Below are 26,861 nucleotides of genomic sequence, written 5' to 3' on the forward strand. Positions count from 1 at the left end.
GGTTAGGGCTAGGACAGGGTTAAGGTTAGGTCAGTGGGGTTGAACCTAAGGCACACATGTTTCAGCAGACTTGTTGAATGCTCTATTTCACCATCACTGAGTTAAGGGTTAGGCTTAGGGATAGCATTTGGGTTGTGAGTAAATGTAGGACTAGGGCTAGATTTATGGTTAGGGTTATGTTAGGGTTAAGGCCAGAGGCAGAGTTAGCGTTTAGAATTTGGGTTAAAAGAAGAAGAAGTCCCAGACATTTCCTTGGCACTCCTCTACTCAGAGAATTAAATGGGAGAATAGTCCATAAAGTGCAGTCTGGAATGGCAAACAGCGAAAGTACTCAGATTTTGGTATGTACATGGTACAGGGAATGGAGTCTGATTGTGCTCTCTGGAATGTCTGCTTGCCTGCAATACTGATTTTCAGAGTGTATGTATATCAGGATTCTATGGTGAGTACTACAAAGTACTATTCTGCTCTGTTTAAAAGTACGTGGCAGTAGAGTTCTGAATTTCTCACAAACATGGAATCTAATTGATTTTACAGAATCCTTTGTTGTTGTTGTTGTTGTTTTTGAGACAGGGTCTCACAATGTAGTTGAGACTGACCTGGAATTCACTATGTAGCCCAGGCTGGTCTTGAACTCAAAGTGATCCTCCTACCTCAGCCTCCCAAATACTGGGATTACAGGCATGCACCACCACTCCCGGCATACAGAATCCTTTTAAATGAAGGTCGAAGTTAGGGTTAGGGTTAGTGGTAGGTAGGGCTAGAGTTAGTATTAGGGCTAGTTAGGGCTAGGGTTATGGATAGGTATAGAGACAGGGCTAGGGGCATTGTTAGAGTTTGGGTTAAGTACAGTTTTGGGGTAGACATAGAGTTATTGTTAGCATTAGATTTAGGGGTAATGGTAGGGCTAGCATAGGGCTAGCATTGACGTTTGAGTTAGGATTAAGATTAGGTTTAGGATTTTGTTAGGATTAGCATTTGGGTTTGGGGGGTATGGTTTGGTTTAGGTATATGTTTAAGGGTAGAGTTAGGTTTAGAGTTAGAGTTAGTACTAGAGTTAGGTGTTCGGATTACAGCCAGAATTAGGGTTAAGGTATATGAGTAGGGTTTGGGTTAGATTTTGTTTTAACTCTAGAGTTAGGATCAGGGTTAGCATTAGAATTAGGGTTAAGGTTAGAGCTAGGATTAGGAATAGGACTAGCCATCAATCACACTTTAACCACAGCACTAGCCCTAACCCTCACTTAAATCACAATACTTGGGTACTTTCAGCTCAGCACTCTCCCTAACTCTGATGCTGATTGTTGCTACCCATGACCATTATCCTTGCACTCCACATACTTGGGTACTTAACATCCCAAAACTGTCCTTAAACCTAAACCAAACAATAATCCTAATGCTAATTGTAACCCTTATACAGTGGACCTTTGACTTATAAACTCATTTCACTCATGAGGGCTAGTTTTAACTCTAGCTGGTTGTGAATCAAGACTATTTTCCCATAAGAAATAGTGGAAATACCTGTAATTCATTCTGCATCTCTCAAAGCACTGCTTAACTAACTTTTTCATAATAAAAAAGTATTGTATAATGTGCATAATTTAGAAATTATTAGAAACACCAGTAATTTTCCTAGTGTATTAACCAAAAAGTTACAAGCTGTGCCTAGTTTACTAGAAACAGCAATTTCATAGTGTACTCACTATTCAAGTTGACATCTTTAGCTTGCAGGAAGGCAATATGAACTAGAAGGTGATTATTGTTTGCAAGGAGAGTCCCCTTCCAGAAGAACATCAAGATTCTGGCTCTCAGGTGTCCTTTTCCTCCTTGGGGGAGTCTGTAGCCAACTAGGACCTGCTTTTGGCTCACTGGGTCACTACTTTTTCAGAACTAAAAGCTGGTCTAAGGTTATCTACTTCTGTCTTTTCTTTAACACTGTTTTGTAGTATGACATGACATCATTAAGCAAATGAACACAGTGGCTGGCTTTTTTTCTGACTAGGTGTGTCTTCTCTACAAACGTTTATGGCTTTATCCAACTCTATTTCAGAAGAAGAACTTTGCTGCACTGATTATTGATACTTTTCTTCCTCTTCAGAAAGCTCCTCGGCTACCATTCTGTCCTTTGAAGCCAGTTACTCTGACTCTCTCCATCAGTTCCTCAGCATCACCACTCTCTGCCTACAAGCCTATGGGCTTTGCTATAGTGACATTGTCATCAATCACAGGGTCAATTGAAAGCTCAGGTAGCCTTCAACATCTCTCCCCTGTACAATTTTATGCCACACTTTCTTCCATGCAAATATCCATGTCTTTAGAGAGACATTGGCCCAGGATTTCTCAATTAACTTTGCACAAAGGATTTTGTAATGCTCCATCAAGAACTCTTTAAAGGTTAAATCTGTATCTGAGACCATCTGAAAGCACTTCAGGAATAGTTCTTGATGTATAGCTTCTTAAAGTTAGCTATAACTTGTTGGTTCTTAGGCTCTAGTAAAGGAGTTGTGTTAATTGGGAGGAGCTCAACTGAGAGCCATGGAAATTCTTCAGCCAATTCTTCCAAATCTCATGGGTGAGCAGAAGGATTGTCCATGATGAGGAGAGCCTTGAGTGATAAATCTTTGTCTTCTAGATATTTCTTAACAGTAGAGAAGAAAGCCTCCTTGATCCACTCAAGAAAAAGTACCCTTGTTACCCAGGCTTTTGTGTCAGATGTCACATGACCCCTAGCATATTCTTCATGACTGTTTTCTGAACACTCAGTGGGTCTCTGAGTGATAAACCAAGAGAAGCTTTGTCTTGAGGTCACCATTCACATTGGCACATAGCAATAATGTAAGCCTATCCTTCATAGGCTTGTGGCCTGGTATTTTCTTTTCTTCTTGAGTAATGTGTGTTCTCCTAGGCATTTTTTTTTTCCCCCAGAAAAGGCCACTTTTGATTACAGTTGAAAACTTGAGAGTAAAAGCCATTTCTGTGTGTCATCATTTCAAAGTAGTGTATGTAATTTTCAGCAGTCCTTTTATCAGCACTGGCTGCTTTACCATTCCTAGTTTTGCTATGAACCCCCGTTCTTGCTTTAAAATTATGAAACACCTTATTGGCACAAAATGTTTCACCATTAGATATCATTGATGAATTATCCTTTATGAGATCCACATTAATAGCCCTAGTTTTTTCACAAATTGTAGACTCAAATAGGCTGTAACTTGCCATCTGCCATCATTTATCCACACTAATAATAGCTGTTCTACTTCATCTAACACCGTTAATCATGACTTACTAATTTGAGTAATACCTTTAGCAACTAGCTTCCTTATACAAATCTTTTCTCTGTAAGATTGCTGAGATAGTAGATTTTGACATGCTGTACATATTAGCAAGATTGGTCATAGGAATGCCAGTCTCATTTATCTACAATTTTCTTCTTCTCAATTGTGATTTCTTTCTTTACCTTCCTTCCTTAGCTTCTTTGCTAGCTTTTTCTGGGTCATTTTGATAGTGGTAATTATATCAATTATATAAAGCACTGGCCCAAATCACATTTATACACATCTGGGCTAAGACTAATGTTTATGTAAGCTTACATGTGCTTTTCTGGCATCATGAGTCTTTGTTTACAGCCACACAAGCAACTGGCATTTGGGTCATAACTTTTAGGTCATAAGTTAAAACTAAAATTTCACTTGTAACCTAAGTTGTTTGTCTACTTTTATCCACACTCCAATAGTCATGTACTTGCAGCCCAACTCTATCTCTAACTCAAATGCTAACCTTAAAACACTTCCCTAATACCTACACCCCAGTACTCAAGAATTTATACCTAAATGATATGCCTAACCCTTTTTGTAAACATTACCCTAACTCTAACCTTAATACCTACACCCCAGTACTCAGGTAATTGCACCTTAACACAGTCACTAACCCTAACCTAGTCCCTAGCTCTAAACCTAACCCTATTATCTGTGCCAAAATACATGGGATCTTGTACCCCAACATTATCCCTAGCCAGAATCCTAAACCTAAACTTACACCCCAAACCCTAGCCCTAACCTTATTACCCATACCCAAATATTTTGGTACTTGCATTCTAACACTATACCTAACATTATCCCTAATACTTATCCTAACCCTAATACCCAAACCCCAAAACATGGATACTTGAACACTAACACTATCACTAACCAAACCCCAACCCCTAGCCGTCAATATAACACTAATATCCACCACCACCATACATGGGATCTTGCATTCCAACATTATATTTAACCTTAACACTAACCCTTACCCTAGCCCTATCCCTAATATCCACCCCCAATGCACAGCTACTGCACTCCAACATTATTCTGTATGCTATCTTTAAAACTAACCCTTATACTTGCACCCCAATACTCAGGTACTTGCTCCCCAACATTATCCATAACACTAACCAAAGCCCTAACCCTAATTACCATAAACCCCACTATGCAGGTATAGGACAACCAACATCCCTAACCTTAACTGGAGCCATAACCCTAATCATAATTCTAATACCTGCTGCACGTGGGTACTTGCTCCCCATCACTTCCTAACTGTGACTCTAAACAGCCTAATACCTGCATTTTTAGGTATTTGCATTCCAATTCTATCTCTAACCTATCCCTATCCCTATCCATAACCCTAACCCTAACCCTAAAAACCACTAGGATGCTAGGATGATTGTATGCCAACACTGTCCGTAATCCTAACTTGAGCTCTAACCCTAAACTTCATCCTAACATCCACACCCTTGAGTATGCTATTACTCAGGTACTTGCATAACAAAACTATTTCAAAGCCTAACCAAAACCCTAACCCTAACTTTTCCCCCCTCAATACTTGGTACTTGCACCTAATAATATTTATAATCCTATCCCTTATAGTAACTCTGACCATAACACTAATGCTCACACAGTAATACCTGAGTACTTGTACCCCAAGACTATCTGCAACACTTACCTGAGAACTAAACACAAACCCCCAAATCAGTAGTGTTGGATTTGCACACCAACACTATCCCTAATTCCATTTCAAACATTAACACTAATCCTAAAACGCACACCCCCAATACTGATGTAGTTGCACTCCAACGCTATCCTTAACAGTAACACTAACCTTAGCCTTACCTCTCTTCCTACAACGCAATACTTGTGTATTTACAACCCAGCATTATCCCTAATACCATCTTTAACCCTAACCTTAACCTAACCCTAATAACTATACCCTAGTACTTGGGTACTTCCAGCCCACCACTAAGCATAAAGCAAACCAAACACTAACCTTAATAATCACACCCTATACTTGTACATCAGTACTATCCCTAACCCTAATCCTAATAGGTGCAGCCTAATACTCAGGTACTTGCAACTCAACACTAGATCTAGCCCTATCCCTAACACCCTAATCCCAAACCTAACTCCTACAACCCAATCTTGTGGACTTGTACCCCCCAAACATCATCAGTGCTAGTCTGATCCCTAGTACTCTACTTAACACTAATACTCACAACCCAATACAAAGGTTCTTGCACCATACATTATCCCTAATTTTAACCCCAACCCTAACCAAACCTTGACCCTAATACCCACACTGCAATACTCGAGTACTTTCACTGAAACATTGTCCCTTACACTAGTTATAACCATAGACCTACTACCTGATCCCAACGCATGGATTCACGCTAACACTTTTCATATATCTAACCTGAACTCCAGCCTTAACTCTTAATACTCACACCCCAATACTCAGATACTTGCATTCCAACATCACCACTAACACTAACCCAAACCTTATTCCTAAAACAAAGCATAACCCAAGGATCTGCAACACAACACTAGGATACTTGTACCCTAACTGTACTCCTAATCCTAACCCTAACCCTAATAACTACATCCTAATACTTGGGTACTTGCATCCCAATACTACCTTTATTCTAACTCTAACACGAACACTAATCACACCACAACACTTGGGTTTGTATCCAAGCACTTTCACTAACCCTAACACTAGTCCTAACCCTAATACTATCACCCTAAGACTCAGGAACTTGCATCTCAACTCTATCCCTAACCCTAACCCTAACACCCACACTTGAATATTAAGGTACTTGCTACCCAACACTATCCCTAACCCTAACCTGAAAATGACACTAGCCCTAACCCTACATTTGCACTCAAATCTTCAGGAAGTTGCACCCCAACACTATCCCTAACTCATGCTAACAGTAACCCTAACCCTAACGGTAATACTCACATTCCAATCCTTGGGTACATGCAACCCAACACTATTCCTAATTTTAACATGATCCCTATCCCTAACCCTACTAAAAGCACTCTAGTACATAGGTATTTGCACTGCAACATTTTCCCTTACTCTATCCCTAAACATAACCCTAACCCTAACAATCACACCCCAGTACTTGGATTCTTGCTCCCCAACACTATCCATAGGCCTAACCAGAACCCTATACCTAACCCTAATACCTACACTCTAACACGTGGGCACTTGTATTCCTAATTGTAACTGAGCCCTAACTGTAAACCTAACCCTAAAACCCACACCCCAATAATCAAGTACTTGCAACTCAGCACTCCCTAACTTTCATGATGACCCTAATTCTAACCCTAATACCACACCCCATATTCTGGTACTTGCACTCCAAAACTTCCCTTAACTCTACTGCTAACCCTAAAACTAACCCTAATCCAAATAGTTTACTCCAGTACTTGGGGACTTGTACCCCAACACTATATAAAACTCTATCTGTAACCCTTACCCTAATCCCAGTTTTAACATCTGAAACCCAATACATAGGCACCCTAATACCCATACAACAAAACTCAGGACTTTGCACTCCAAAATTACCCCTACCCCTATCCCTAACCATATGACTGCAACCCAATGCTCATGTGCTTGTAAACCAATACTATTCCTAATTTTATCACTAACACCAACACTCATACCCAGACCCCAATATATGAGTACTTGCACCCCACCACTACCCTAACCTTATCCTTAAAACTAGCCCTAACTCTAAACCTAAAACTTGCACCACAACCCTTAGGTACTTGTACCCCAACACGGTCCCTAACCCTAACATCAATCCTAACCCTCATAACTGCAAAGCAATACTTGGACACCTATATCCAACACAATACCTAACCCTATTCACAACCCTAACCCTAATATTCATGCTCCAATACATGGGTACTTGCACCCCAACCTTGTGACTAAACCTAACCCTGACCTGTAATACCTGCACTCCAGTCGTCAGTATTTCATACCTGAACATTACCCTTCAACATATCCCTATCACTAACCCTAATCCTAGCACTGACCCTAATAAACAGAGCCCAATACATAGTGGCTTGCAACCCAACACTATGCCTAAGCCTATAAGCTGAAAACTAACTCTAAGGCTAACAATATTACATGTGCCCAAAAGTTAAGAATTTACATCCCAACAAATCTCTAACTCTGACATTAATATTAACTATAACCCTAATACCTGCATCCAAATATGCAGCTATTTGCAACCCTAAACAATTACTAACCCTAACCTAAACCCTAACTTTGTCCCTAATTCGTAAACTCTAATAGTTGTATACTCGCACCCCAATAGTATCCCTAATACTAATATTAACCATAACCCTAATATCTATACCCCAATTTTGGATTCTTGTCCAAAAATATCCCTAAATCAATCCCTCACAGTAACCCTATCCCTAATAGCCACACTCAAATACTCAGGTACCTTCACTTCAACACTATACCTACCTCTAACCAGATCTATTACCCTAACCCTATCCCTAATGCCTGCACCCCAATATATAGGATCTTTCACCCAACATTATTCCTAACCCTTCTACCCACATCCACTACTCAGGCACATGCACCTCAGCACTCTTCTAACCCTAATCCTAACACTAACCCTAACCCTACCTGTAATACCTGCCCTCCAGTATTCTAAAACATATATTCTAATACTATCCCTTTAGTTAACTCTAACTCTAAACATGACTCTCATCTTAATATCTACATGTCAATGCTCAGGTACTTGCATTCCAACACTATCTGTAACACTATTCCCAACCCTATCCCTAACCCTAATATCGGCACAGCAATACCAGGAAACTTGCACCCCAACACTATCCCAAACCTGATGCTAACATTACCCCTAACCCTAACCCTAACCCTGATAACTACAACCAAATATCAGGTAATTACATTCCAACACTTCACTTAACACTACCCCTAACTGTAATACCTTTGTCCCCATATGCAGACACTTACATTACAATACTACCCCTAAAGCTAACCCTTGTTGGACCATAACTCTAATACCTGCAACCAATACTTTGTTACTTATTTTCCCAAACTATCCCTAACCCTAACACAAACTCATACTCCAGTAATATCACCCCAACACTCTCTAAGTCTAACCCTAACCTTAACCCTAATATCCACATCCCAATCCTTGGATACTTTCACCATGACACTATCCATAACCCTAACACTAAACCTAATAACAGCACTCTAGTACTTGGGGGTATTTGCATGACATCACTGTCCCTAACCTTAAACCAAACCCTAATCATAAACTTAATACCCACACCTAAATACTCAGGTATTTGTATTACAACACTATCCCTAGCCTTAACCCTAATACCTGCACCCAATAGATAGGTGCTTGCTTATCAACACTGTTTCTAACCCTAACCCTAATACCTGCACCCCAATACTCATGGAATTGCATTCCAACACTACCCCAAACCCTAACCCTAAATCTAACTCAAATACCCACACCCCAAGACTTGGATACTTGTACACCAAGAATGGCCCTAACTCTAACACTAACTGTGATTTTACCTGTATCAATCTGTGCTCACTAGAGAAACAGATACAATACAAGATATACAAATGTGTAAGAATTTACAAGATTGATTTACAGTGGCCACCCACAGAGTTGAATGTGGAAGAGTGCAAAAGGTCTGTGCACTGGGGATCTGAAAGATGCAGTCAAAGGCACAGAGCTCTGTGTGGCGTCCCATGTGAGTCCATATTAGGAGGTCAAAGGGTCTGCAATGGAAGGTTAAGGGTCTGTGTCCGAAGGCAAGAGTCTGTGTTGAAAGCCAGGAGGCCACATCCAAGGTAAAAGCAAAGACTGGAGCACCTCTAAAGAAAGTAGAAGAAATCCTTTCTTCTTCATTTTCCCTTTTTATACCATTCTGGTGATAATCCTCCCTAGGGTGGGTATTCCACACCCAGAACTATGCTGAGCTAATTTAGTTGGATGTTTCTTATTCAAGTTGACACAATCAATCAGCTATTACAATTCACCTCTTGTCAACTTGATAATGAGACACATTTCTTTAACCATAGTCTCTAAGATACAAAGACAAATTCATAATTGCACCTAACACATTATAACTATCCTGCATACAAATGGAAATGTACTGATTTCTACCCCAAAAATAGGAGGCAAGTTTCCTTTGGGTGATGCTTACTCTTCACATTCCATAACTTGAACATTATAGCATGGGTTTAACAAAACTTAAGAACCAATACTATATCAACATTATATTACATTGGAATATATTAGGAGATAACTATTATAATTGCAATTCTTGTTTCTGTAGCTGATCATGGAGTCATAGCTGGTAGTTAAAACTACCTTTTTCTACTACCCAGAAAAATGCTGAGCCAATTTAGTTGGGTGATACTTAAGTTGACACAATCAATCAACCATCAATGATAAGGATTAGGGTTAGGATTAGTTAAGTCAAGAGCTAGGGCAAGGGCTACAATTAGGATTAGGGTTAGAGTTAGTTTAAAAAGTCAAGGTTCCAGATTTGGATTTTCCTTGATAGTCCTCTACCCATAGAAGTGAATGGAAGAATAGTTTGTAAATTGCAGTTTGCAAATTCAAACAGCTAGAGATCTCAGTATTTGGGTATAGATTATACACAGGGAAATGAGTCTGCCTGTGCTGTCTGGAATGTCTGCAACACCGATTTTTACGGTTCATATAGATCATGCTCCTATAGTCAATAGCAATTTGGCCTAAAATGTGCTATTCAGCTCCGTTGAAAAGCAAAAAGCAGTATAGTTTTGAATGTCTCACTATCATGAATTCTAGGTTAGAAATCTAACAGATATCCCAGGTGTATTTCACTGTTTTAAATGAAGGTTGCAGACTCATATTTTCCTTGGTGCTCCTCTACCCATAAAAATGAAAGAAAGACAAGTGTATACAATGTATTTTATAACTGCAAACTTCCAGAGCTCTCAGTGTTTGGTATAGACCAGATACAGCAAATGGAGTCTGGCTGTGCTCTGTGAAATGTATGCCTATCTGAAACACTGATTTTCATACTGCATGTATAGCAAGCCTCCATAAAGAATAATAGGCTGGCCTAAACAGTGCTATTTAGCTTGGTTGAAAAGCATGAGGCAGCAGAATTGAATATTTCACTTGTATGACTTCCAGATTAGAGAAGTCTAATTCATATCACAGATTCATTTTACTGTTTTAAATGCAGGTTGCAGTTAGGATTAGGTTTATGATTAGGGTTTGGCCTAGGGCTATAGTTAGGGTTAGAGGTAGGACTAGGTTTAGGGTTAAGTTAGGATTAGGGTTGGTGTTAGTATTAGAGTTAAGTTTAGGTTTAGGGTTAGGTTTAGGGCTAGGGCTAAGACTAAGTCTACATTTACAGTTAGGCTTAGGTGTTATGATTATGGTTAGGGAATGGGCTAAGGTTAGGGTTACATTTAGGGTTAGGGCTAGACTTATATCTAGTGCTACAGGAGGAATATACAATGGTTAGGGCATGAAGGAGGATTATATTTTATTGTTAGGTGTAGTGGAGTTTCGTTTAACCAGATGAAGGCTGCAAACTTGGATTTTCCTTTTACTGTACCTGTAGAAGTGAATGGAAAATCGTACTTAAAGTGCATCTAGCAACTACAAACTGTCATTCTCAGTATTTGGATATAGACATATATGGATTACAGTCTGCCTGTGCTCTCTGGAATGTTTTCCTATCTGCAGTTCTAATTTTCAAAATGCATGCATATCTGGCCTCTCTAGTTTCAATTTGGTTTAAAAATTGCTGTTCTGTTAATTACTATTCTGGCGCAGAATTCTGTTGCCTTACTAGTATGAACTCTAGAAGTTCAACTAATAACATCAGTTTGTTCTGCTGCTTTAAATGAAGGTTTTAGTGTCATATTTTTCTTGGCACTCCTCTACCCATAGAATGAACTGAAAAATATTATATAAAGTGCATTTTGTAACTGCAAACAGCTAGGGCTCTCAGTATTTAGCTAGAGGCTAGGCATAGGAAATGGAGTCTGGTTGTGTTATCTGGAATGTCTGCCTGTCTCCAACACTGATTTTTCAGAGTACATATATATCAGGCATCTATAGTAACTAGCAGTTTGGCCTAAAAGGTGCTATATAGCTCTGTTGAAAAGCAGGAGACAGCAGAGTTCAGAGTCTCTCTCACAAGCATGAACTCTTGGTTAGAAGTCTAAGTGATAACATGAATTTGTTTTGCTATTCTAAATGAAGGTTTCAAGAGGATTAGGGTTAGGTTAGGGTTAGGACTAGGGCTAGGGCTAGATCAAGGGCTAGGCCTAGAGTAAGTGTTATATTAAGGTTAGTGTTGGGGATTACATTTTAGGGTTAGGGTCATGGTTAGTGCTCATACAATGGCTAGGGTTAGTATTAAGTTTAGGTATAAAATAATGATGGTTGTAGACTCAGATTTTCCTGGAACTCTTCTACCCATAGAGCTAAATGAAAGCAAAGTGCGTGAATAGTTAATAGACTTTGTATCTTTTGCTGAGGAAATCTTCTGTAATGCTTTTTCTTGTGTGAAATTGCCAGTGATCCTCCATGAATAATACATGCAGAAAGTATATGAAATATATAAAGTTTTCTCTTTAGCAATATACATATATATATGTGTGTGTGTGCTTACAGGTTATGTATCTATTTAGCAATGTATGTATGTATATATATATATATATATATATATATATGCTTATAGGAGATATATATCTCACTGCACTGCATAAGCATAAGAATTTAAAGTTGATTTGGACTATTCTCAAGAAATATCCTAATAATATTACAGGGACTTTAAAAAGTGGCCTTGTATCATGATTTCTGCACCCGCTTTCCCATTATTATACTCAATATTCATCTTACAGAATTTTCATTTACAACTACTCTTCTATCCAGTAACATTTTGAGAAAGTCAAGAATTGAGCCATTCGTACTCGGAGATTCTGTTGGGTGATGATCATCGGTGCTATGTACACTTCTTCCCACACACAACTCTCCAGAATGCCAAATATTCCTTTGTTTATCAGAAACTTGTTTGAAGACCAATTAGAAAACCATATGAAACAGACCCTCTGCTTGGCTTTAGAAACACACAAGAGCCCTTCTGCAATGTTGCAGGGGTCATGCAGGGATTGATGAGCTCAGTCGAAAAAGGTAGAGAGTATGGAAAATTCTCCTTCCCCTCTTCCTTCTTTCCTCCCTCTTTCTCTTACCCTCCTTCCTTCCTCCCTTCATCCTTCCCAGTGCTGGAGTGAACCCAGCACCTCACAGTGACACTAGGAAAGTGCAGTACCACCAAGCTATACCCACAGCCCCTGGAAAAGTTGTGTAACCTTTATTTTTTTCAGAAAGCAATGGTTTACCCTCATACACATGTGCAATCATGCACAGATATAAACATAATGTTAATATGTTAAACATTCCCTCAGTTGTCATTTTTAAGCAACTGTATATTCTTCCCAGTACTTTCGCAAACACAGAACAACTTGTCTATGGGTACTGGAGGCTTTGCTTTATGTTAATCAATATAAGGAATCACAGAGCCCCTACCCTCATCCCATGCAGAAGTGCAGTGCACACACCAGTGCATGTCCATGCTTTCACCAGGAGATGCCTGTCATCAGGCTTGTGGCTGGTGTGATCTTTGGCTAAGCCAGGCTCTCAGGGTCTCTTTCCTGATGCCTTGCAAACTTTTGGTCATTTCATCCTGGAAGGATCTCTGTCATTCCAACTATGATCTAGACACACTTGCTTGTGTGACTAACTTACCTTCCATGCTCTTGCCTCCTAATTATTCTCCCATAACAAAAGGAAGTTTTAGTCCCCTCTTCAAGAGCAAATAGGGAAAATGCAAATAAAGAATCTGGTTTGTTATTGTCTGCAGTCCTCTAGTTTTGCTAGTTTGTTGTTTCAAGGTTACATTTCCATGGTTTTTCTTTGTGTGGTTCTTTTCATCTCTCTACAGATTGATGCAGAAACAGTTATTCCTACCATATTCTGTTCTAGTCATTTCTGAAGCTAAACACTTCAAGGAAAAAAATAAAATAAAAACATGTTTTTGTGCAAGGCTATATGTCAGTGCTGGCTGGTCTGTTCTGTTCTTACATTTTCCTGACAAGGTAAAGCAAACATTTTCTTTTTTAAAAACACAGATATATAAATTAAAGTCAAGAGCACAAAAAACTTAGCTTAGACAATAAAGTACTGAATATTTCAAAAAGCTAGAAAGCTTTTGAAAAGCTTTCACCATAAATGATAAATATTTTAAAAGATAAATATTTAAGTATTATATAATATATACATGCATGAAAACATGATAACCAACTAATATATCCAATTATTATATTTTTATGCATCAACTAAAAAATAACAGGAAAAAAAAAAAACCCTGCTGGCAGAAGTGCCAGAGATGTGCTTCTGGGATCTGGGTTTGGTTTCATTCTCACAGATGGGAATTTGTGTTTCCATTAGGAATTCTCAGTTCTTCTCTCAAGAAGCCTAATTCTCATAAGGAATCAAAAGCATGCCACATTTCATGTTTCACCGTTACTTCATGAAGAAGAACTCCATGCCACTGTAGTGAGGATTCTATGATGTGTAACCACAGTGCTGCACTTCAGGTACTGACATCAGGAGCAGATAATTGACTCTGAGGATTATGTGGAAGATTCCTTCCTATAAGCACAGTGTTTTTAGTGATTGTTATGTTCTTGATAGAAGCTACTGTGGTTAAGGGAATGTATTGAATCCCATCTGTGCATGTTTAATCTTCTGTAAGTATCAACTACTGGGAGGAGTTGTTCCAATTCCCTCTGAAGTCTACTGTGTACAGAGTAGCCTCAGATTCACAACAATATGCTTCAGTCATTTTGATGTATTTATTTCTTGCCCTCTCCCATTCTTAACCCAATAGCTGGTGATCATCCATGTTTTATAAGACATCTGACCATTATTAAAACTTACCAAGCATTATTAAAAAACTGTATGTCTCTGGGCTGGTGCCTGACACTGTTCACTGCTCAAAACCAACTGCTGGTTCTGCAAGGACCACAGATGTCACTTTTTAAAAGTCATTTCCACATTTGCATCATAGATGACAGCACATTGACTTTTTTTTATTTTCAAAAGGACTAGAGTTTGTTCAATAGAGAGCACTCTTTTAGAAAAGTAAATATATCCTGATGTACATCTAAACAGATATTTGTTTTGCTCTACTTATTTATTTATTTTTGGTACCAGGGATCAAACTCAGGACCTTGTGCTTGCAAGGTAGGCTGCAGAACCACTGAGCTAAATCCGCAGCCCTGTTTTGTTAAAATCTTGTTCAAAGCTATGTTTCCAAGTGAAATCCAATAGAAGAACATCTTTCCATGTGAAGGGGAACAGTAAAAGCTGAATCTTTTGAATGATATTTGTTCATGTTGTATTAGTTATATTGCTATATAATTAGGCTTATGACAACTGACATAAATTTTAGAATAAATATGTTTGGTTTGAGGCTAAATTAAATAGATACCTAGGAATTACTTACTTGGCAGTTCCTGCTTAGGGTACTGCATTAAGTAAGAGTGCAGCTCTTGTCTCACCCTCTCTGCATGACCAGCCAGTTAGTAGGACTCCCACCCAGAAGGCTGGTAAACACTACATGTATTTTTTATAAGCTCACATTAACTTCTGGAAAATGTGTGGGCCTACAAGCTGGGTGCATGAAAAAGAGAATTCAGATGTTTCATCTTTTTCACATCTTTCTGTTTTGCGTGTGCACGTGCAAACATGTACATGCACATGTACACATCTCCCATCTCAAGTAGGACATTCATGAAACTGGAGGCAGTAAGCACCTGTCTAGAGCTGTGTCGCTACCCAGAGGTGAGGTGAGGCCCTCCCAGCCCATAGAAAGACACAGGTGTCCTAAGAATGGGGCCAGGTTAGGTCACAATGACTTTTCTTATCAGTGAAATACAAATCTTAGTTGAGAAGACAACAAGCGCCTGTACAATTTTTCCCTAGCTTATAATTTGTTTTTCATCATAAAGAGAAGCTGTTTACTCTGTGCTCAGCCTTTTTCTTTTCTTGTGAATAATTTCTTTAAAAAAAAAAGGCTGCTGTTATGTTCAATGTGTCACGACTCTGTTGTGCTGGAAATGAGGCTTTGCCTGTATCCCGTAAAGGGCTGGTTTTGATTCCAAATGCCTTTTTTGTCTTTCTGGACCAAACTGCAGACTGTTGGTAAATGAGGTGGTTTCTTTGAGCCTCTGCAAGCTGCACTGAAGCATAACAGTGTTGGCTAAAATGATGTCCCTGTGGGTGGCTAAGATGATGTCCCTGAAAGGCTAAGGTGACATCCTTGTGAGTGTCTAAGGCAATGCCCCCCCATGCATAGCTGGCCCTGCAGAGGGAAAATGTCCATTCAGGGTCTTTATACATTGATTTTTAAATGAAATTCTGGTTCCCAGTTATCATGGGATTGTAGCATTACAGTGGTTTTTGATATATTGTTATATTCTTTCCTCAACCTCCAAAGGATGTGTCATTCTGCTCAGGGACTTCCATAACAAAATAATCACAAACAGAATGTTCTAAACAGTAGAAATGTACTGCCCATAGCCTGAAGGTCAAAATCTGACATGAGACTGACCAGTCTGAGCTTGTACTCCCTCTGAGGACCCCAGGAAGCATCTGTTCCCAGTTTTGATCTGTCCTGGGAGGGATCACAGTTCCTTGGTCCATGGCAGTAGAAAGTTGCTTTCACATGGCATTCTCCCTGCCAGTGAGTCTGTGTCCGAATTCCCCCTGTTAACCAGGACACCAACCACATTAAGGACTGAGAACCTACCCACTCCAGTGTGGCCTCATCTTAGCTAATAACATCTGCACGGATCCTAATTCCACATAAAGTCACATTCTAAATCAGTGGGTGTTAGGACTTCACCATAAGGATTTGGGGTCATGGGCACAAATTCAGCCCATAACAATGAGTAATATACCTTTTAGTAAAAATAAATTTGGCATTTTTGGAAAATTTTGTGAAATTCTGGAGAGTAGAAACAGGCATGTAATCACTCCGCTAGAAACTAGTAATTCCTTTGAGTTAACCAAATGTTTTATATGTCACAACCTACAAAGTGGAACAGCCCAGGATAAAAGGTCTTGTTGGAGCAAAGTGGAACAGCTTGTTGCTATAGAGCTGCACAGACAAATGTTACAGTTCAGGATCACAGATACCACAATTTGAAGACTTAAGAATCTAATAGTCACTTGAGGAGGTAAAGAAAAACCTTTACTACGCAGGCGGGCTCAGTGGAGCTCATATTACAAAGTCTAAGTGTTTGACTAGAAAAGGGAGCCTCCTTATATAGTGATCTCTTGGGTAGGCAAGTGTGCTCACTGAAGAAGGGGGGGCAGAGTTATAGAACATTCCTGAAAGGGGTGGAGCTAACAACATTGCTGAGAGGTCAGGAAGTTCAAACAGTTACAAAAAAATTTTGGTACATTGGGCAGCAGCAGATGCCCAGCAGCACAAACTTACATTTCTGGAACAAAACGTTCTGTGGAAAAAATGAAAAACATGGAGGCAAGGCAAGGGCCTTGTATAATATAGCTGTATCATTCTGAGTCCTTTGAAAATGTTCATCAAGGTCAGCAGTGGTGATCAAGGGCGTCTCACTGTTCCTAGCAACAGATGGCTGGGATGTAACTGGGGCCTCTTCCCTTAGCTCACAAAACATGTCATTGCTGCGGCTCCCTCGATTGTGCAGATGCGGAAACTGAGCTAGAAAGACAGCTGTGAGTGGCAGGAGAGGGGTCAGTACCCCTTCCCCATTCCATGCATCCTCAGGGGACAGTTTACTTACCTCTGGTTGTCAGAAATCCGCGAGGTGAATAAGTCCCTCTTCCCTCTTTCCCTCCCTCTTTCCTTCCTTTCTGAGAGAAAAGGGACCCTTTTTAAGATTTAAGGGTTGTGAGTACCAAAGTGCACTGTTTCTCACTTGTTCAGGAGAAAGACTTCCACTTGGGGTTGAGTTTTGCTGAGTTGGAAGCCAGCTCCTCCCTGTATCATCATAATTTTGTGACATGGGACTCTGGTAGTACTTCCCATCACTTTTACTCTGTAGGGTTTGGCTCATTAGAGGTCCATTTCCAACAAAGATGTCTCAACTGCTATCTCTTCATGGAAATTGATGCTGGCAGATGGTTTTCTTGGAAATTAGCTTTTGCAGATGTTGTTCTGGTTTTCTTGGGATTTAGTTGAATTGAAAACACACCCAATGCACCTAATTTCTTTGGTCCTTTATTGAAATCTTTATCCTCTCAGGTATTTCCATGTAATCACCATTGCCTTTCAGAAAGGTCGTTCCCCCTTTCTTAAGTTGTTCATCTTTTCTAATGTAAGCTTTTTAAATGGGGCTAATATTTTCTTGGATTTGTATTTTCTCGTGAAAGTTCTCTTTTAAAATTTTATTTTGTACAAAATTTTATTTTTTACTTTGAATTCTAGGCAGCTTATTTGTAAATCTCTTCTGCTCCTGTCCAGGGGTTCCATACTACACCTCTGCAGATAGCTTCTAGGGAAATGAATAACCATCTCAGGTATCCTAGCAGGCAGTGCTGCAGAATGATTTAAATGTAGAAAAGTAGTTCAATCTTGTCTGGCTCTCTGGCAATCACTGTTTCTTCAGGCTTCTACATTTCATCTGTGAAGTAGTTAGGTGAGGTTAATTCCAGGTATTTGCGTCACAGTTTTTACAGGAGTAGCTCTTTTGTTTGGTGACAGCTAATTCTGGCCAGGTTTTTAGCCCAGCTTGGGTTCCCTGTGGTTTCTTAGGAAGCACTGCCACACAAAATCAGCCCCATCCAAAGTTTTTTTTCCTTCTTATTCCTTCCTCAAAGGAAATAACCAGTGTTTCCTTCAGTCTGTTGGTTTCAGAACACTTCTGCAAAGTTCTAGAAACTAGAGGCTTTGCAAACACAGTAAGGAGTTCTATTTCATCTTCTCCTCCATCCCCTCCTGGAGTTGCATTTTTCAGTCATCAGATTAAATCTTCACATTTCATTAGCACCATCTTTTATAAGTGATTTCCCTTGTTTTATTACCAGAAAACTGCTTCATGTTGTCTGTTATGAATTTGTGACCCTTGACAGTGTGCCCCAGATTACCTTTATTGTGGTGAAAGTTTAGGAAACCTTCACTCTATCCCATCAGTTGGCGAATTCCCAGTTTGAAAATAGATACTATTGCTGTTATTGTTATTCTGAGTGCAATTAATTTCCAAGATCCTTACTGGCACATTTTGTAGAAGCATAAAATAACTGTCATAAGTGAGCCCTAAGTACTCAACCCCCCTGTTAATTTCAGATTTATTATTTTGCTATGAAATATGAAATATCTAGAATTTGGATTTTCCCCACTTTGGTTTATGAGCTACATTTCTTGGTGATTTTTGTAAAGGTGAGAAGACAAAGAGTTGATAGTTATTAGAACCAGTAAGCCATTTTCTTACTTATTTTTCTCAAAGATAAAGGCATTTGCTATAGAAATAATATACTTCCTCCTAGAGCAAAATTAAATTGTATTAGCCTTGAATACTAGTTCCCAAGAGGGGGAACCAAAATGCTTTCTGCTTAGCACTCAGGGAGATGAATGTGTTTTTACATATTCATTTTCTCTTCTCCCAAGACAAAAGGAGGCAAAAGGAACCTCCCCTCTCTAAAAGGGAATTAAAGGCAGGAAATGTCCCCTACAACATTGTCCTGGTTCATGTTCCCCCTTGGAGAAGCTGAAGTCATTGGCTGGAGTCAGGCAGGGAGATAGGACTTCATCTCTCTGGCTGGCCACTTGGGTGTGTATCTTCAGGCTTTCCCTATGGCAGAGCCACGGAGTGTTTTCATCTGTGAGATGGTATTGTAATAGCCATGTTAGGTGAAAAACCCAGTAATGTGTGTGATGCTGGTATTTGAATAACTATTTCTCCCCCAAGAAATCCTTGCCCCATGGCCATCAGGTCTATGGTTTGGAGTTTAGCAGTCCCTGTTTTGAACACACACACACACACACACACACACACACACACACACACACGACACAGGGGTCAGCCCAGGGTCCCGCAGAGGCCTCTGCCACAGCTCAGGGAAGGAGAATGTAGCCAGTGGTCGGTCAGAGGGCCCTCCTGCCCAGCCTGTAGCCCCGACCCTCCTTTTCTGCTGGGTGTTTGCTGTCACCTGCCTGGGCAGGTTGGGTTGGGACAGCGGGGAGCCACGGTGCTAGGTCAACGGCAGTGCCTGGTGGGCCAATCTCTGAACCTTGATTCCTGAAGGCGCAGCGGGGCATCTGCCTCCTGCTGCGGCCAGCTCGGCGTGGCTCGAGGTATCGCAGAGGTGGCGGGAGAGGGTGCTGGGACTTAGGTGGCGTGGGTCTGGGGTGTCGCAGAGGTGGCAAGGGAGGGCAGACCCTGTCGCAGCATGTTCCTTCCCGCTCCCCAGCCCTCGGTTGCTAGGCAGTTTCTATGGCAGCCGCATCCTCAGACTCAACTTTCACCCTCATTTAGAGCCAATTAAGGTAAAATTGTGTGCGTGTGTGTATGTGTGCGTGTGCGTGCGTGCGTGCGTGTGTGTGTGTGTGTGTGTGTGTGAGTAAGCAGGTGGCGCGGGAGGCAGGAGCTCCAGGCTGCGGGGAGCGCCTATCCCAGACCAACGCAGGCGTCCTCTGCAGCAGGTTACCTCCTCCTCCACCTTCTCCACCTCCTCCACCTCCTCCCTCCCGCCGCAGCTCCCAGGCAGGACCAAAGGGAGAGGAAGCCCGCAGCCGCACCGAGACCGGGAGAGACCCTGCCCGGCTCCCGGAAGGCCGCCTGACTGGCCCACTGCTCCCTGCCGGCTCAGCTGTGCGCGGCTTCCCGCATCTGCCCACCATTCCTTTCCCGGGCCACTCGGTCCGCGCTGCTGTTTATTTTCTTGCTATCAATACTTGATCAGAGGAAAGGAAAGTTTTAAAAATGCCGATTGCACAGTTGCTGGAACTATGGAAAAAGATAGAAGTGGAGCCCATGGAAATAGAGGTGAGTACAGAAAGGGGGTGAGTGCACTTTTTCATAGTATCCCAAAAAAGCTCCACTCTGGCAAATGGACTGATACTTGATAAAAAAGCTTAAGATTGATCGAGTGACTGTTACATATTTAATGTGCATAGATACCCGAGTTACATATGCATATATATTAGCCTTGTTTACCATTGCACCCATTTGGCACTGTGTGTGATGTAAACAAAAATTCTGCTCCTAAACCATCCTTCAGGATGCTTCTCACAGTGCGTGTGTTCCTGCGTTCCCAAATGAGTCTGCATCGGTTTGATGTTTCCTTCAACAAGTGGCTTCAAATCCTAGACCTCCATTTGCTGCAGTGAGAGTGAAATAAAAAGGGCCACCAAGGAGTCCTTTTGTCAGAACAGAGGACAGAGTGCAACCCTAAAAGGATGCACTTTTCAGATAAAGAGGGACGACTAAGGAGAAGGAAACGTTGAGATGCAAATGTTAGGAGCGCATCTCAGGACTGCTAGAGTGCAGGAGACATTGCTGACATCAGACCCCAAGGAGAAGGAAACCTCTGTCCCAAGGAATTTTATCGCCTCTCTTTGAATTAGACAGGACTAACACGTACTTTTCTGAGAATTTTCTCGAAGTAATTAGCAGCTATTACATTTTTAGATTTCCTGTGCTTTGTTGATAGCAATTTAAGCTGCATTTAAAAATAGCTAATTTTAATAACTTACTAAGTCTCCTGAAAATCCAAGCTATAATTTCTGCCTCATCCCTGCATCCAGCATCATACTTATAAATTCAGTGCTACTTTAAATTGTATTCATTTTTATATATTCGTAGTGTTTATTGTGATACTCACATAACCTAATTTTAAACTGAGTGAGATTCTCTTTTACAAGAGAATTTATTTGACATTTCATATTTAATACTTTCCTGGGCAGACAGATTAAGTTGATAATCCTTGAAATAGGTATGGGTGTGATACAGGGTTGTCAAGACCAGCATAGACACCAAGCCTATTTTTTTAGCTGGAACAGTCTGAAGACTGGGGAGAGGAACAACAGGCTCTGTTGCTACTGGTTAATCTGTTCATACCTGGCGCTCTATATAAATCGACAACAAAGCCTTAACAGGAGCCATTCACTTCAGGGGTTGTTAAGTCTTTTTTTCCCCCTTTGAGAAATTTGATTTTTCTAAAAATTGCATTAATCAATGAACAAATGATTCTGGCAGAAACTCTCTTTCTATCTCCTGAAGCCTCTTAAAGTGCTGGGGAGGAATGCCTAGCTGTGAGGTCCAGGACGCAAAGCTCCTTCCAGGGAGAATTGGGCTGGGCTGGGTAGGGCTGGTGGGAAGGAAGGAGGCTTTGCAGGAATCTGACCTGGACTTTGGACTTGCCACTTTGACCAGGGATAGGCCCCTAGGAGCCGTGTGGAATTTAAATATTTCTCAAGTTAATTGAAAATGGACAAGCCACGAGGAGATTCATATTTTTATAAAAATATATTGTGACCCTGGAAAGCTCTTGGAAATTCAAAGGACTGGAAGCAGAGCTTATGATACCCGTAGTACACTGTGGCCAGTGAGAGGGCAGGTTGTGGGAGTTCTTATGATTAAGCTGTGTACAACCCCATGTGGGCAATTTGGGTGAATCAGCTTTTGAAGTACAAGATGCTTTCTTCAGGCTCTTGGGTGAGATCTTTAGAATAAAAAACCCTTCAGGGTAGGTATCAAGTGATGGAATATTCATAGTTATTTGGAACCAGAAAGACCAGAATCCTTTCCACAGAGTGATTAACATTGAGCATAAGGTATTTCAAGTTCTCAAAGAAACTTCTAAATACTCAAAAGTGTGAAATCTATGTGCTTTGGACACCTTAGGCCAATCTCACTCTCTCATTTTGCTCGTTTCATATTCTATTGCATTAAAACCACTTGCATATCAAGGCGGTGAGCAAATTGAAGTGAAGCACAGGTAGTCTCTGGGCTCTGAATTAAATGTCCTATGGTCCTTGGGTGGAGCGTATGCACGCTTCTTCTTATACAAACATCTGCTGTAAGGGTCCAGTTCTGATAATTATTTGTTTTTACACAAATTTAACAGCTGATTTTTCCAGAGCTTGGAGATCCCTTCACTCCAACCACCTCTTCCTGTTGCTTCCTCTCCACCCATTTTTCTTGTTCATAATCAAAGGGAAAAGAGGATCTAGAGCTCCCTTAACTACACTGGTTATTCCTCAAAGATATCATCTTGCTTTGGCACCCAGACCAGGGGAAATCCATTTGACTGTCTACGGAAAGTAATTGTGGGTATTATGAATTGTTTGAGATATCTTGGATAGTATTTTACCCATAAATGGGATGTGCAGACAAGGTAATACGTATGCTAATTAAAACCTAGGATCTCTAAAATAGCCTCAAAGAATCTAGCTTGAGAAAGCATCATGTAGTATTTTGTGAATTCTGTTTTAGCATTAAAACATTAAAGGTACATCTCAGGAGCAGGACTTTCAGTGATTGCTTTCAGCACGGTTACAATGGCCAAAAGCACACTTTAGAGAGATGGTGAGTAAAGATCAGTAAGGCAGTGCATACACCAGCCCAGAGGGTCTGGTTGACCTGTTTTATTTGTGGTCTTTCTGAGGAGCAAGCGTGATTAGCCCTTCTGGGATGTCACAATGCATTAGAGAAAGGAAAAGCCCCCATTTTCAAGCAGTGCTGATCAAATACAATTTCCTGATGACTCATAGTCAGCAGCATAATGACTATTGTTTTAAGTCTACTAGGTTAAAAGTAGTGATAATGAAAGCAGCTAACTTGGAGCATCTACAGCACGACAGAGCCTTGCAGACAAGGGAACATGCTAAAGTAAAACCTGGGACCTCCAGAAAATCCCTTGGTGGGTGTTATTGCATTAAAGTCTCCCCACATCTAAGGTGGTAGGTGTTTTTATATCCCTGGTTTTAAATCTGATGGAACCGAGGCCCAGCTAAAGCAGTTTGCCCGAGGTCATTAAGTAGCAGGAGAAACCCAACCTCAGGTCCTCCTACTCAAGCTGTGTACTATATAGATACCTTGGTTTATGTCTATATGTGCCAGGGCTTTACTCTGTGACTTAAAAATCCTTCCAGCACTAACCTGACATTCCATTCAGGAATGGTGACAAACTCTTCACCATCACCTGTTTCCATCCTAACTGTGTTAGTATCCTAGCTTCAAGCAAACCTGCACAGGCAGGAGGCTGTGTGTAAATCTCGTTCACCTTCAGCTGTGCTTTAAGTTGTACACACTTCATTGATTTAGTGCCCTGTTAGTTTAGATCCCAAAACGACATGCCTTTTGGCCACCTGTTAAGGAGTCTGTCTCCGGCAGGAAGAATCACACAGTAACAAGCAAATTCAGGAGGAAAGGAGCCACAGCACAGTTCCCATGTCCTCCAAGCCAATACTGAGGTTTAATTCGACTTTTTTTTTGCACTGATTACCTGGATGGGACTTTTTGGAAGAACCTTGCATGTTAATTATACTTCACATGTGTCTTTGTTGTCAGACCACTGAGGAGGAGCTCAGCCTGGATGCAGAACCGACCACAGAAGACACCGTGGAAGAAGTAACTATATGTGTTTTATTACGGTCTGGTTGTTTGGAGAGAGTGGGCCCAGTAGGTAGAGAAGAGAGAGGAAATGGAAGCTTGAAATTAGTGGCCCACTAGTGGTTATTTAAGTGAAATGTGTCTATACATACACAAATACAGGTGTGCAGATCCACACACATACATTGTGTATGTGCTACCTTCAGTAATTTCCCTGAGAAGGACTGGTTACCACACAGGAAGGGCAACCTTAACCAAGATGAAGCCCCTGGTCTTCTGGTTGGCTGTTTATAGGAGGGCGATGGTCTGTGATGGATCAATTACCCAGGACAGGCAGGAAGAATACCCAGCGGAGACTAGAAAAGACAAATGAGTACCATTTCTGGGAGTTTCCCCTAGCGACATCTCTTACATGAGATCCTTGAATGTTAAAGTGAATGGTGGGATTCCTGAGGGTGGGCTCCCCTGTGGGCAGGGAGCGGTTTCGAAGACTCCAAGGAGAAAAGGGTACAGGGAAGGTGAGGTGGGAAAGAAGAGCAGGAAGGTGGGGGGAGGGTAACATCTTGGGGTGGAAAAGACACGTAGAGGAGGGAAGAGCTTGGTAGTTGCTGGCTGTGTGTCTGCCCACCGTCACGCCACAGAGGAGCATGCTCCTGACCAGCAGGCAGAAACTGCCTGGGACTTTAGCAAAGGCAGCACTGGCATTATAGAGGGCGATTTGGTGACAGCAGCATATCTTTGAGGAAAACGTAGGACATTGAAGAGCTACATTCCAAAGTTCAGTTGCAGCTGGAGAGAGGACTTCTAGTTTGCAGGCATGTTTCTGTCATCATAAAGGACATTCTCTCCAAGGCAGCAGGACCCACAGATCACCAGTGAAGCAAACTGAACTTAGTAACCTCAGTCTGCTGAACTGTGTACCACTAGAAACCACAGGAATTGTCAAATTTGCTAGTCTGTTGACTTTTAAAAATAGCTGCAAAGTGTGGTAGTCTGTGAGGGCAGGATTGATGGATGTTACTGGCCCCACATAGTGGTCTGTTTGGGTGGTAAAAACTGCATTTCACTCTCATCTAGCCCCATGCACACTGTGGAAATGTAAGCCCGGTGCCACCAGATCTTATGATCAGATGACATAGTACATTGGTTAAGTAAGGGAGAACCATTAAGCTGCCTCATCTTCAGCTGGCTGCCATTCAGTTCTGTGCTTCCATTGCTGGTCAGGGAATTTGGCACTCAGCTGTTTCCACAGCTTGGCAATGATCTTGCTGGAGTCTTGAGCAGAGCGTGTGGGTTGGCTGTGTATCTTGGCACTACATAGAGAGTAGACGTAGCTTTGCTCATACCAGCACCACAGAGGTCAGAAAGACACAGGAGCAGTGCCTTTCCTAAAAAGATATTCACTTCAAAACTGCACAGTTGCAGGGTAAAGATGCAAAGCATACCCTCCACACTGAGTAACGAGGCTTAGGGTGTCAGGCAAACTACAGCTTTTACTCATAAGAACACTTTGCCAGGCTTTGGTAGAAACCTGATTTCTGGGAGGAACCTATAGAATATTACGGTGGGCAGATGACTGTGGTAATTTAGCAGTTGGTTTCCGTAACAGCCTTGACAACACTAAGCCAAAATATGTGCGTAGACCATTCTCATTTTATAAGCTCCAACTAAGCAGCAACATTGTGTAGCATGTTATCTCAGTCCATTTGGGCTGAAATAGCAGAAACCAGGTGGGTTATAAACAACAGAGATCTATTTCTCGCAGTTCTGGAGGCTGGAAGCCTCAGATCAAAGTGCTGATAGACTCAGTGCTTGGTGAAAGGCTGCTCCCTGGTCATGGGATGCATCCTCTACATCCTCCCTTGGCAGAAGTGGTCAATGACTTGTTGGCTTTTTAAAATAAGGGTACTGATCTGGTTCACAAAGCTCTACTCTTGGGACCTTATCACCCCCCAAAGACCTTGCTTCCTAATGCCTAATGCCTTAGGGGTGTGATTCAACAAATGAACATTTTGGGATCACAGACTTTCAGAGCATAGCACATGATAAAGCTCACAGGTACTTAACCACCCAACTGAGAATTAAAAATTCATTAGCAGTATTTGTTTCCTAAGACCTCCTAGTCTCAAGTTGTGTCACACCAACATTTTTGATAGAGATATAGATATGAACCTATTATAGGAATGTGATAAGAACAGCTGGACTATTTGTTTATTTATTTGGTGCCGGGGATTGAACTTGAGTCCTTGTGCTTGTGAAGCAGGCAGCGGAACCACTGAACTAAACCCCTGGCCCTCAGCTGGCCTTTTTAAAAGATTTTTTGAGACAGGGTTTCATTATGTAGTTGAGACTGACCTGGAACTCACTATGTAGCCCAGGCTGGTCTCGAACTCACAGTGATCCTCCTGTCTCAGCCTCGCGAGTGCTGGGATTACAGGCATGCACCACCATGTTTGGCTTTAAAAGGTATTTTTGATAATGGAATGTGAAAGAGTGAAAATTGTTATTTCCTGATGATACCTTATCAGAGTGATAGAAAGTCAGTGTATTTTAATTCTTAATAAAGGAAGAGCGTGCCAAAAAATGTTAGCAGTATCTTGCAGGACCATAATATTATTTATTTAATTTATTTATTTATTTATTTTTGGTACTGGAAACCGAACTCAGGTCCTTGCACTTGCAAGGCAGCCATAATATTATTTAGATACATTCATTAGTATTTATAGAGCTAGTGAAAACATATTGGAGAAAAAAATTACTTGTTTAGTTGATGTTTCTGGTAGATGTTGCAGAAAAATCAACCCATACCTTTCCAGCCTGGCTACATGTGGATATCCTTCTGGTCTCCTGTGCTGGTATCTAGTGTT

The 26,861-nt window shown here is 41.0% G+C and overlaps 1 protein-coding gene across 1 annotated transcript in view; it reads left to right on the forward strand.

The window, feature by feature from the left end:
- Window positions 1-19,992: 19,992 nt before the first annotated feature.
- The window catches only part of Rps6ka2 (ribosomal protein S6 kinase A2), a 347,571-nt gene continuing 340,702 nt past the window's right edge, over window positions 19,993-26,861 (forward strand). The window contains exons 1-2 of the mRNA XM_033763325.1: window positions 19,993-20,424; window positions 23,953-24,012. Of these exons, the coding sequence (XP_033619216.1) occupies window positions 20,362-20,424; window positions 23,953-24,012 (123 nt within the window). The 5' untranslated portion in view covers window positions 19,993-20,361. The remainder of the gene's footprint in view (window positions 20,425-23,952; window positions 24,013-26,861) is intronic.

Source organism: Fukomys damarensis, unplaced genomic scaffold (assembly GCF_012274545.1).
Source record: "Fukomys damarensis isolate Sample0158 unplaced genomic scaffold, DMR_v1.0_HiC HiC_scaffold_14, whole genome shotgun sequence".
Lineage (NCBI taxonomy): Eukaryota > Metazoa > Chordata > Mammalia > Rodentia > Bathyergidae > Fukomys > Fukomys damarensis.